General features: G+C 44.1%; 2 protein-coding genes across 2 annotated transcripts; both read right to left on the minus strand.

Annotated features, from left to right (window-relative positions):
- Positions 1–1,188: 1,188 nt before the first annotated feature.
- On the minus strand, positions 1,189–5,986 carry LOC142999267 (ankyrin repeat and EF-hand domain-containing protein 1-like). The gene is made up of 10 exons (XM_076148733.1): positions 5,797–5,986; positions 5,457–5,618; positions 4,351–4,550; positions 4,099–4,248; positions 3,607–3,730; positions 2,629–3,460; positions 2,321–2,547; positions 2,035–2,195; positions 1,527–1,679; positions 1,189–1,410 (listed from the first exon to the last, which is right to left on the minus strand). Exons 1-10 carry the CDS (start codon positions 5,984–5,986, stop codon positions 1,255–1,257), a joined length of 2,355 nt encoding a protein of 784 aa, XP_076004848.1. The 3' UTR covers positions 1,189–1,254.
- Positions 5,987–7,312: 1,326 nt separating this feature from the next.
- LOC142999236 (ankyrin repeat and EF-hand domain-containing protein 1-like) lies at positions 7,313–11,849 on the minus strand. Its single transcript, XM_076148676.1, has 10 exons — positions 11,660–11,849; positions 11,331–11,492; positions 11,049–11,248; positions 10,761–10,910; positions 10,444–10,567; positions 9,501–10,317; positions 9,091–9,317; positions 8,795–8,916; positions 7,416–7,537; positions 7,313–7,352 (listed from the first exon to the last, which is right to left on the minus strand). The coding sequence occupies exons 1-10, from the start codon at positions 11,847–11,849 to the stop codon at positions 7,313–7,315; spliced, it is 2,154 nt and encodes a 717-aa protein (XP_076004791.1).
- Between the last annotated feature and the right edge of the window lie 1,120 nt (positions 11,850–12,969).

Genomic DNA, 12,969 nt, shown 5'->3' on the forward strand with positions numbered 1-12,969 from the left:
CTCATAACATATGTGCGTCTCTCTGCCTCCCCTCTCTCTCTCTCTCCTCCTCTGCCACCCTCTCATCTCACCCTGCTGCCTCTCTCCTCATCCTGTCGATGCATTCCTCTTCTCATCAATGCCGTTGTGTCTCTGTATATTTAAACAATCGAGGCCTGTTTTGCCAACCTCAAAGCCGCCTCCCTCCCTCCCACCCCCACTCCGCTCCTCCCATATATTGGATTATGTAACTGCGTCCCCATGGACCTTGAGGACACTGCAATCTAATTTTATCTGCTGATGGTGCTGGTGATGATGGGAGTGTGTATCAGTGTGTATCAATGCAGCGCTGCAACACCTGACACAGAACATACCTCCATCTCCTCTGATCACTCCTCCTGATACTGACTCCATTACTGAATCAATGACTCAGAGCTCAGTCATCATATAAAATACATAAGATATAATGATTATCTTTTTTTTAAATCTATAATCAATACACATTTAAGAAACTCAGATCAAAGCAGTGCGACTAGCAGAAGTGTTAACACACACACGGCTGCCATTTTGATGTCTTTCTGTGCTAAAACACAAGAGCTCCCTCCAAGTTTTCTGCTTCTCAAGCTTCATCAACCACCAAACCCCTGCATTGCTAAATTTGCCAAACAGCGCCACTCACAGGCTTCCGGTAGTAACTGCATCTGATTTCTGCCGGTGTCAGCTGTAGACACTACAGAGGCGTCTGGCTCAATATAGAGTCTGAGTCATTTGTTTACATTTTGAAGTCTGTAATAAGGTTCATAAGGGAGTTTTGCCGAGCAGCAGCCTTCATGCCCAAATATAAAGTCGCTCACCGGTGAATAGATCCTGGATTTGTTTATAAAAGTCTTTATTGAATTCTGCATTTCTCCCAGTTTATTGAGACATATATTGTTATTGTATTTTTGTTTTGTTTTGTATTCCCCAGCTAAATCCACATCAAGAGTTTGTCAATATTTTGTGTGTATGTCAGTCAACCATATTCCATATTTGAAATTACAGGCCTGTTTTATGGCTGCGTTAACATTTTGGATGTAAATAAACTTCACCCCAAAATCAAATAACATTAATATCTGCTGATAATGTGATAATGAGAGCAAGTTTGATTTCAGTCTTCATTCAATCAGATATCAATATAAATTAACTCAAAGGAAATAAAGCTTCCACAGTTTTAGTGGGTGGCCATCCAAGAAAAATGCATTTCCAAATTGTTCCTGTGTCTAACCTCCTCCCAGGCTAGTCTGTGGTTTTTGCGAGCTCCAGCGGTTTCGTCTGGATATTCTGGCTGAACGGCAGCATGAAGTCATCAAAGTCCAAGTCGAAGGATAAGTGCGTCCTCCTCCTCTCCATGTTCGCCAACAGCTGACTGGTGGTGGGCGGCTTCCCCCAGACCTGAGAGAGAGAGAGCGAGAGAGAGAGAGAGAGAGAGAGAGATGTTGTAAATAATCATTCTGTCACAAGGTGCTCAAGTCCCTGATGGACTGAGGCCACTTCAACGTGAGACTGACCGATTTTGGCACGAAGGTGATGTCCACGGTGTTTGTTTTCCCCGTTGTGATCTTGGTGTTTTGCAGGATGATGTGCTGCGAGTCCATCTGAGGAAGAGGAGTCTTCCCTGGTGTGGCACTTGTCATTTCTGTCGCCGTTTCTGGAGCGATATCCTGAGAGGGAAACCAAAGGAGTTTACTGCAATCACCTCAAAAGATCAGAAATTGGCAAAAATCAATGCAGGTTATTAGGCTGAACCTGGATGCAGGAAATGCAAACTCAAACGTGACTTGTCCAACTTGTAATATAACACATCTGGTCTTGCTTACAAGTCCCCAGATCTCTTTACAGGCTTGGGTTTCCCTCCTGCTCATAAGGGGAACTAGAGTTCACAGATGAAAGCCAGCGTGGAACATAAACAAAGAACAATGACATCGTTCTCAAGCATTACACTCAAGCATTACACTCTCTCACACCGACTGTGGAAGGCTGCTTGGTTAATTAATTAAAGCAGACTTATCTCCGTACCTTCTTTTTAGCAGTGCCAGCTCTGGGTTTAGGCATTTGTGATTGGCTCCCTTTGCCCCTCCGTGTCTCCTTTGGTTTAGGCAGAGACTCCATCTTGTTTTTGATCAATTCAATAACTCTGGCGTCTGCAAACGCTCTGGCAACGTCCAGGCAGTTTTGCTCTGCAGGGGCATCAAATATGCACAGTCAAGCAAAAACACTTGCTCGATAGTCAGATAACCAAGTCATACAGGTGCATACAGGTAGATGTTTGATCTCTGGACATTGATAGATTCTGGAGACGTACCGTTCTTGTTCTGCACAGTGACGTTGGCGCCCTTCTTGATGAGGAAGTCCACACAGGAAGCTCGAGAGGTCTGAATGGCTCGCATCAGGGGAGTGGCCCCGTTTAGCGCTCGGGCGTCTATACTGGCCCCGGCCTTCAGCAGAAGCTTAACGATGTCCACCTGACCGGCGAAGGCAGCGTGGTGGAGCGGGGTCCAACAGAACTGATCGCACACACTCACATCTGCCCTGTGTGAGTTAAAGAGATTAGATTCAGTGACAGCAATGTTCCTGACCCCAGGGTTTCACACCAAACACACACTTCCTCACCCTTTGCTGAGGAGGTACTGCACCGCCTCGTAGTTGCCGCTGGAACACGCAGCCATCAGCGGTGTCTTATAAAACTGATCTTTGATATCCACAGGCACGCCCTGGTTGAAGGCGAGGTCGAGAGACTCCAGATCGCCGCTCTTGGCGCAGTAGTTGACGTTGATGTAATTTTTCTCTGGCTTGTCGATGTACCAACCCGAGTCGTCCATGAGAGGATGATCCGGCGGGTGATCGCGGTCGAAGCGGAGAACATCGGTGCAGTTGTGATACTGCTCGATCATGTAGAAGGGGGGGCCGCCGTCCGGTCGCCGTTGGATGAGGTCTGGAGGAAGAGTGCAGATGGGCAGAGGGATGCTCGGTTTGCCCTTCTTCTTCTTCTTCTTACTTCCTTTCCCTCCTTTTGCCCCCTTTTTCTTTTTAGAGACAAAAGAGGAGAGGAGGAATCGTTTGCTGATGTACTTGGCCCCTCTGAAGAAATCATTAATGTTGATGAAGCCCTCCTGTCTCCTGTCGTGGGCTGAGACGATCGTATGAAGCTGGTCCAGGTCGACTGGAGCTTTAAGTTGTTGTAACACGGAAATAAACATCTCTGTTGGAACTGTGTCGATGTCCTTCCCAAAGGCACGGTGGAGATCTGACTCGTTCTCATGAGACCAGTCATGCAGGGTCAGGGCAAAGGGGTCTGAGCTGACGTTGCCGCTGCTTGATTTGCTGGCTTTCCCCTGAAGCCTCTCTGCTTTTCTGAGCTCCTTGGCTGCTAGTTTGTGACCGGCATCTTTGGCAATCTGACGTGGCAGCAGACCCTTGTTGTTCTTCAGTTTGGAGTTACAGCCTGAGGAAAGAACACAAGTCCACAACAAATACACAATCACTACATTTATTTTAGGATGTGTTAACAGCTGCACTTTCTGCTTCTTTTTCCAACCCTGACCACAAAAACTACTGCATTAAATCATTCATGTTCTTTTTGGACATTACCCCTCTGTGCCAGGAACTTGCAGCAGTTAGCGTTGCCGGTGTCTGCAGCGTAGTGAAGTGGTGTGTTTTCCTCCAGGCCGGTCACACCCATATCTGCTGAGTATGCAGACAGAACCTGAAGCACCTGGCAACCAAGACACACCACAGAGCAAATGATTACGCAATCCTGCTAAATGGAAAATTGCACCTTAGCTTTAAAAACATGGAGTGTACAAATGAGAAGAAAAATGTCAATGTTATAAACACATACAGGTAGAATCTGGTCTCTTCTCCATGATTGTGTCTCCTACTGAACCAGACTGAGAGACAATGGAAAGGCTCAGGAAACCTCAGCAGGTGATTTGAGTTAATGAGCTGATTAGAGTGAGACACTGTGAGGATACTAGATGGAACTTTATCACTATATTAACATTTCTGAGAGACTGAGTTTGGGGTTTTCATGAGCTGTAAGACAGAATCATCATCATTAAAACAAATAAAGGCTTGAAATACCTCAAAGAAGCCGCCTATAGCAGCGTAGTGTACCGCACTGAGACGTTTCCTGTCCAGGATGTTGGGGTTCCCTCCTTTCTTGAGAATGGCTCTGACCAGCTGCACAGAGCCTGACTTAGCTGCCTCCATCAGTGCTGTAATGCCAGTTGTCTGCAGGGAGGAGAGGAGAGGAGAGGAGAGGTTACAGGTTATAGGTACATAAGATGATGAGAAGTCACATAAACAATGTCCCATGATGCTCTCTGGTTTAACCTGGTTGCTTGCGTTGGGGTCTGCCCCTCCCTCCAGCATGCAGAGGCACATGGGGAGGCACCGGTGAGCTTTTTCACAAATCAACTGGAGTACATGAGTTCCCTTCTTTGACACATTGTTGACATCTGCCTGGTGCTTCAGCGCCACCTCAAGGCAGCGGAGGTGGCGCTTGGTGGGGTTTATACAGTAGAACAGCACACCTGAAGACATAATGAGCAAACCATGAGGAATATAATCGTCATCATAATCATTATTCTGGGAGCTAAAAATGTGTGACCGTGACAGAATATTCAACTGTCCATGGTGGGCACACACACCAGGTTTACATGTGGATAAACACGCAGCCTCGCAGGCCCGTGTGTCACTATAGAGAAAGCCTGTGTGTGAGCGTTGACACGGGGCTGAACCTGCCCTCAGGGAGAACAGGATGATATCAGGTTACCCAGCATGTTTCACAGCGAAGGATCACCATAAGGGGTTGATCTGTAATTAGACATACCCGCACGACATGGCACACACACAAAGGCATGTATTCCAGCACACAAATACACTCACACATACACACACACACACACCCCTCTCTCTCTCCCTCCCTTTCTTTGCTCGCCCTCTCTCTGCTGCAACTGATGCCACCGTAATTGAGGTAATTATCACAAAAGGTTTAAAGAGATCCTGAGAAAAGAAGAAGGCGGCTCTGTGATTGGGGTTGTCATGGATACGCCTGTCTCATCAATATCTAAATAGACGCTCCATGCATTTTCATGACTTGTAAGGCAAGTCATGGCATTCAACACCTGCTGACCTCACTAACTTGAGATGGAAAATACCTGGGAACTGAATCGGTATCATCACCAAGTTCAGATGACAATATGCTGGTAGATGTTGTATTGTTGTATTACCTCACATAACTCAGTAAACAAGGCACATTTTAAATATTCAGACAATAGTAAATCTCTCACTTTATACAATGGTCTAACTACTACACCTCCAGGATGCTCGCAGAAAAAATATGCTTGGATTTTCTGCCCCTTCCTGAGTAACTATTCAATAACTGCAACATCTATCATAGACATACCATACATAACACTTGATCTGCTCCTACTCACTTCTGCCCTCAGAGTCCTGGAGCTTCAGGTTAGCCCGGTTCTGGGCCAGCAGTGCCACCAACACATCATTGCCCTTCTCTGCAGCCATCATAACCGGGGTGCGGCCTCTCTTGTCCTGGATGTTAGGGTGAGCTCCTTGGGACAAAAGGAAACTGGCCAGATCTGAGATGAAGCCACAAAGAGCAGAGGAACAATCAGTGGATATAAGAACTCTGAGATTTCATACCAGCATCTCCATATTCACCGTCTTAGTTACTTCCTTCCCAGTATCTTGTTATACGGTGCAAACTGAGTATAATCTGAGTAGGAGTATGATCTGAGTAACAATCCAGCCTCTCACCCTGATTGTTAGCTGCCACAGCCAGGTGAAGAGCTCCTGTGCCGTCCGTGGGCTCAGTGAGGTTGATGAGGTTTTTCACGCCGAGTTCCACCATCTTCTTTATCTGCTCTTTATTTATTTCATGGACATACTGATGCAGGCGGTAGACCTGAAGGACCTCCAGGCGGCCCTCTGCTTCTTTGAAACTCATTCTGTCATCCAGATAAAAAGACACTGACCAAACGAAAACAATATTTCTGAGCTATTTGCAGCTTTAGAGCATAAGGGCCTGCATGGGACAGTTATATGAAAGTTTCCATCATTGTTAGTGCAGAAGCTAAATAAAAGAACAAAATACTTCTGGCGCACAATGCTAAGAAATTATTTAAGAAACTGCTCATTACTTTTTTATCTAATATTAAAAACAAACTAGTGGGATGTCCTTTTAGGTTTTTAAAGTCAATAATCTCAGTTGTAGTTAGTGTACTTTTTTAGTTTAATCTCTCCATAGTGTCATATCATTAAAGTTCAAATGTTGTTACGGTAAATTACTTTTAGTTTCCAATTTTTCATGTAAACAATCACATTTTTTTACTAACATCAAGTTGTATAATGTTGTCAAATTGTAACTTTTACTTTGAGCTACTTTCCACTTTGACCACAGTAAATTGTGAAATAAGTTATTGTACTTTCTTGCGTCTTGCGTGAAACGTCAGTTGGCCAACAACTATTTCTGCTGTAGTGGAACCAAACTCTGCTCAGTAAACCGCTAGGCTAGACAAACCGATATTAGTTAGTAGCGTCTATTAAAAAATAAATACAGTAATAAAATGTGTCTCTTAAATGCAATTTCAACACGACAGACCGCGAACAAACAGAAAATGAAAACTGTGTTAATCAAATCCGTAAAGCTTCATTCAAATCACAACAACCTCCGCACATGAATGGTTGACATTGACTGTTTGGTGTTTTCATACCTTTTTATGTTGGCGTGAACTTCAAAACGTTGTAATTGTCACCACGTCTGGGCAGCGAGAGGAGCCGCAATTATCCTGCGATTGTTTTCAAAAAGTATTTACTTCATTTTAACACGCAAACTCTCACTTTGTGTGAGCAAGAGGCGGAACAAACGCGGCGCCATAGCAACGGAACGCGGCCGAATCCCTGGAGGCGCGCGTGTCCCCTGGAAAGCCATGATGGTGCGTTCAAATGCGCCTGGTAGGACTGGGACATACTGTTTTTCAAATTAACGAAAATAAAAAAAAACAATTTTACACCAAAATCCCCTCATATGCCTCCTTTAACGTCAATAAATGGAATTGTGTGTCTATGGCCAAACATTGCAGAGCAACCTGCACGAAATTTATTCATCTTTCACATACAATATGTTTTACAGGGGATAAATGCAGATACAAACACATACAATGTACTCAAAGAAATCTTACAATTACAATTTAGAATTTTTTTTAAAAATACATGATTTCAGACCATTTAATCAAGAGCTCGATTTATATGCAGCAGAGAACATGAATGTCTTTCACTTTTCAACACGTTTGGTTCGAATTGTAGGGACATACCTGAGGGACAGACGGAAGGGGACCGTGTTTACAGAGGAGCTAGCTGCTAGCCGCTAATGTTACCTGTCCGCATTTGGACCGGAGGAGCCAGAATATTCCTTGATTAAAGGCTGCGGACTGCGAGCTGTTTCCGAGAGCTGAGAGCGGCTGCGACCCGGGGCACTGAACTGAGAGGCGGACTTAACCTGCTTACTTCAGGGAGAAGAGCATGTTACCTGCAAAGAGTGTGTGTGTGCGCGTGCGCGAAGAAAGCAAAGAAAGTTTGAAAACATCACCGTTACATCACTGATCATCCTATGGATTCCACTTATGGACTGGAAAGTGTTTGTGTGTGTGATATGTAAGAGGGGGTGCAAGACAAATTTCAATTGCATGTGATTTGATCGTGAATTGCATGTAATATGATAAATAAAGTATCCTAATCTCCTCTCTCTCCTAGTACAATGAAGTGTGTTGTCTATTTAGTATGCATCCTTACTTCCTTAAGTAACCTAGGTAGAATTACTGGTTCTTTGCCCTTGACCATCACAGCAGAGATCATCTTACATGGCCTTAGAGATGACATTCTTTGTCAGTGATCCTCTTTCCCTCAATGGACACCTTAAAGTTTTCAAGCTTATTCATCTGAAACCTTACAGCTTTGAAAGTATGGAGAGTAAACACAAGATGTCACTGCAGTACAGCACAAGAGATGCATTTACAACAATCTCCATGAAATGATTTAAAATTAGAACACTGAAACTAGAGGTTTGCAAGGAAGCCAGAAATAAAGGCCAAACGGAGCAAGATTAAACAAACGATGTCTCAAACAGGTTGAGGTGCTGAGGCACACAGGTGAGTAGAAACTGGCACACACACATATCCATTAAACAGAAGCACAAAATGAAAATGAAAGTGAGACTGTTGAGGTCAGCTGTGTAAAACTAGGTATCTGTATTTGAGGTACACGTGGCAAAACTTGTACAATGCATAGAAAAAAATTCCATTCACACCCTCAACTGGTCCAAGGCTGTAATACAGTGATGAGAAAGAGACTAAGTTACAGTAAAATAAGTAGAAATCTTGATATGGTGATGTCACAACCCCCAATTTCAAAGGAGTTGAGAAAATGTGTTAAATGCAAATGAAAAACAGGAAGTAGTGAGTTGAAGCGCTAACCGAAGAGTATCCTGGTCATGGTGGATCTTCTGCCTCTGCGTTGTGTTGAAGGAGACAGGCCGTTCTTTGGCATTTCTCGGAGGCATTTACTTCTGACAAAAAGCAAACAAAGAAACATAAAGTGACCACCAACTCAGGACCCGGAAGCTTACAAAACCCCAAAACAAAATGAATAAATAACAACATTTCAAGGGAAACACAAAGTAATAAGGGGATGTTAAATTCACATGATTATAATGAGACTGTTGACGGCTGCTCGTTTGATTTTAGTCTAATTTGCGTACCTTTTTACCCTTCCCCTTTTTTGTGTCAGGTGGAGTTGGATTCACAATCTCCATCTGGTTTTGGACCAATTCAATAACCTGGGGGTTTTCATACACTTTGGCAATGTCCAGGCAGTTTTCATCTGCAGGGAAATAAAATATACAGTCCAGTAATTTCAGTGTCAAAGAAGGTTTGTGATTCAAAACAGCACTAACTTAATATTGGCTTTGTATGAATCCAGAATCATAACAAATCCAATTCAATTTTATAGTGCATCATAATTCATCTAAACCTGGATAGATTTTGATAGACATACTGTTGTTGTTCTGCGCAGTGACATCGGCCCCCCTCTTGATAAGGAAGTCCACACAGGAAGCTCGAGTGTTCTGGATGGCTCGCATCAGGGGAGTGCCCCCGTTCAGAGCTTGGGCGTCTAGGGCGGCCCCGGCCTTCAGCAGAAGCTTAACAATGTCCACTCGCCCAACGTAGGCAGCATGGTGGAGAGGAGTCCAATAGAACTGATCATTCGCCCTCACATTCGCCCTGTGTGATGTAAAGGTATTATGTTCAGTGCAGTTTAGCCAATTTAAACGTGATCAATCATATACTGGTTCATGTCAAGAGGAGCTTTTTCCACTGGGAAGTCGAGTAAAGATGCCGGAAATTCACACTTACTGTCCTGACCCAGGCTGGCACACAAAAACACAAACACATCAGCTTTCTTACCCTTGGCTGATGAGGTACTGGACCATCTCGTAGTTGCCACTGGAACAGGCCACTATCAGCGGGGTCTTGTAAAACAAATCTATAATATCCACAGGAACACCCTGGTCGAATGCCATTTTTAGAGACTCTAGATCTCCGCTCTTCGCACAGAAGTTGATATTGACGTATTTTTTCGCTGACTTGTCAATGTACCATTCAGAGTCATCCATTAGAGGATGATGTGGTGGGTGATCATGGCCGAAGCCACGAAGATCTGAGCCGTCGTCATATTTCTCAATCATGTAGTAGGGTCGGTCGTCGTCTGGTCGCCGTTGGATGAGGTCTAGTGGAAGAGTGCAGATGGGCAGAGGGATGCCCTGTTTACCCTTCTTCTTCTTCTTCTTCTTACCTCCTTTCCCTCCCTTGCCCTTTTTCTTTTTAGGAGCATAAGTGGCCATGAGGAATTGTTTGCTGATGTACTTGGCACCTTTGATGAAATCAGTCACATCAATAGATCCCTCTGTATAGGCTGAGATGATTGCATAGAGCTGCTGGAGTTCAACTGGAGCTTTGAGTTTTTGTAACACTGAAATAAACTTCTCTGTGGGAACTGCTAATACTTCATCCCCAAAGGCTGCAAGGATAGCTGACTCGTTTTCATGCGACCAGTCATGGAGGGTCAGGTCCAAGGGGTCTGTGCTGAGGTTGCCTGTTTTGCGGGATTTGCCCTGTAGCTTCTCAGCTTTTTTGAGCTCCTTCATTGCTTGTTTGTTACCGGCCTCTTTAGCAATCAGACGTGGCAGCAAATCCTTTCTGTTCTTGAGTTTAGAGTTACACCCTGAGGAAGTTTCACAACAAACACACATTACCTACATTTATTTGGGGACGTGTTAGCAGTTTATTTTTCCAAAACGCCACTGCACTAAAAGTTTCAACTTCTTTTTGGATTCTTTTTGGACATTACCTCTCTGTGCCAGGAACTTGCAGCAGTTAGCGTTGCCAATGGCGGCAGCGTAGTGAAGTGGTGTGTTGCCGTCCTGGCTGATCACATTCATATCTGCTAAGTATGCAGACAGCGGCGGAAACACCTGGCAAACACAAAACATAAGGAAATGATTGCGCAATCATCTTAACTGTAAATCTAAACTGTGTAGTGTGGAAATGAGTCACCAGAAATTCAAGAAAATGTAAGAGAAATGTCTATGTTAAGCATTCTAACTTCCCAGTATACAAATTAGCCATCTTTGTAATGCAACAAAAGTAAGATCCAAGCTACTGCACCTCAAAAATGTCACCCATGGCAGCGTAGTGTACTGCGCTGAGGCGTGTCTGGTCCAGGATGTTGGGGTCCCCTCCTTTCTTGAGAATGGCTCTGACCAGCTCCACAGAGCCTGACTTAGCTGCCTCCATCAATGCTGTAATGCCTGTTGTCTGCAGTGAGGAGAGGAGAGGAGAGGAGAGGAGAGGAGAGGAGAGGATCATCTTCATATTGTCTTATTTTACACACAAAAAAGCTAAAATGATGAGAAGTCACACAAAACATTGTCCCATGATGCTCTTTGGTTTAACCTGATTGCTTGCGTTGGGGTCTGCCCCTCCCTCCAGCAGGGAGAGACACATGGGAAGGCACTGATCGGCTCTTTCACTCATCATTTGGAGAACGTGAGTTCCCTTCTTTGACACATTGTTGACATCTGCCTTGTGTTTCAGCGCCAACTCCAGGCAGCGGACGTGGTCCTTGGTGGGCTTTATACAGTAGAACAGCACACCTACAGACATAATGAGCAAATCATATTACTACAGCAGCTATCATATCCACACCATACATACCATAAGTCTGCTAGTACTCACCCTTGCCCTCAGTGTCCTGGAGTCTCATGTTAGCCTTGTTCTGAGCCAGCAGTGCCACCAACGCATGATTGCCCTTCTCTGCAGCCAACATGGCGGGGGTGCGGCCTCTTTTGTCCTGGATATCGGGGTGAGCTCCTTGGGAAAAAAGGAAACTGACCAGATCTGTGATGAAGCCACAAAGAGCAGAGGAACAATCAGTGGACATTAGTAACATACCAGCATCTCCATATTCACAGTCACCATTTTGTACAGACACTCTACCTTCCCAGTATCTTGTTATATTATGCAGACTGGTTATAATCTGACAAAGTAAGACTGAAGCCTCTCACCCTGATTGTTAGCTGCCACAGCCAGGTGAAGAGCCCCTGAGCCGTTCTTGGGCTCAGTGAGGTTGATGAGGTTGTCCACACAGAGGTCCAACATCTTCCTTATCTGCTCTTTATCTGCTTCATTGACAAACTGATGAAGGCGGTAGACCTGAAGGACCTCCACACGTCCCTCTGCTTCTCTGAGAGTCATACTGTCATCCAGATAAAACAAATAATTATAGAGACAAAAAAGTCACATAACTATAGGGACCTTTTTTGAAGTTTAAGTTTTAAGTTAACAAGTTTCCAAAAAGGTGTTATTTAGGTTCATTCATAATCACAACCACCTACACGTATGAACAGGTGACATACCTTTTTATTTATCTTGATGTAGACTTCAAAACTTCTGGAACTTTTGTTATTTCCAACGCTTTTGGACGGCGAGAAAATCTGCTTATCCTGTATTTGTTCCCCTAAAAATATTTCCTTTACTTGAAGTTAGATTGCGTCATTGACTTTGCTGCAGAACTGATATGACATCATGTCATAGTCTCTGGGAACGCTGTCATCACCATGACATCTTGTACGTCAACCAGGAGGGAGCTACCAAGTGGCTTTGGATCGAGAGGGAAGGTCTGTGGGTGTTACTGCTGGGGTGCAAACTGGGGTCTGACCCAACCTGGCTGGGTCACCTGTCCTGTACTTAGACTAAGCTGGGGTGTTGTTTTTTGGCTCAGTACTTCTGTATTCTTATATAATTTCCACTTATTCCTGCAATATTTTCACTCTTTTCCTCAAAATAGGTTCCACTTATGTAGTGGTTAGTACAATGGAGTGTTTTGTCTGTTTAATATGCATCCTTACTTCCTTAAGTAACCGAGATAGAATTACTGGATCTTTGCCCTTGACCTCCACAGCAGAGATCATCTTACGTGGCCTTAAAGATGACATTCTTTGTGTGAGTGTCAGTTGAATAACAGCTATTGAGAGCAGACAAGCTTATAAAGAGACATGTAATTTACTGTGACAAGTGATGAATGTGATCCTCTTCCCCTCAATGGACATCTGGAAGTCTCCAAGCTTCTTCATCTGAAACCTCACAGCTTTGGAAGTATGGAGAGTAAACACAAGATGTCACTGTAGTGCAGCACAAGAGATGCATTTCCAACAATCTCCATGAAATCAACTAAAATTAGAACACTGAAACCTGGGGTTTGCAAGGAAGTAAGAACAAGGACCAAAAGGTGCAAGATTAAATAAATGATGTCTCAAACAGAATGAACGGTAAGCAGAAACTGGCACATTTTTGTAAAACAGAAGGACAAAATTCA

This window comes from Genypterus blacodes, unplaced genomic scaffold (assembly GCF_046128005.1).
Source record: "Genypterus blacodes isolate CSIRO-AG114 ecotype Tasmania unplaced genomic scaffold, CSIRO-AGI_Gbla_v1 ptg000042l_1, whole genome shotgun sequence".
Lineage (NCBI taxonomy): Eukaryota > Metazoa > Chordata > Actinopteri > Ophidiiformes > Ophidiidae > Genypterus > Genypterus blacodes.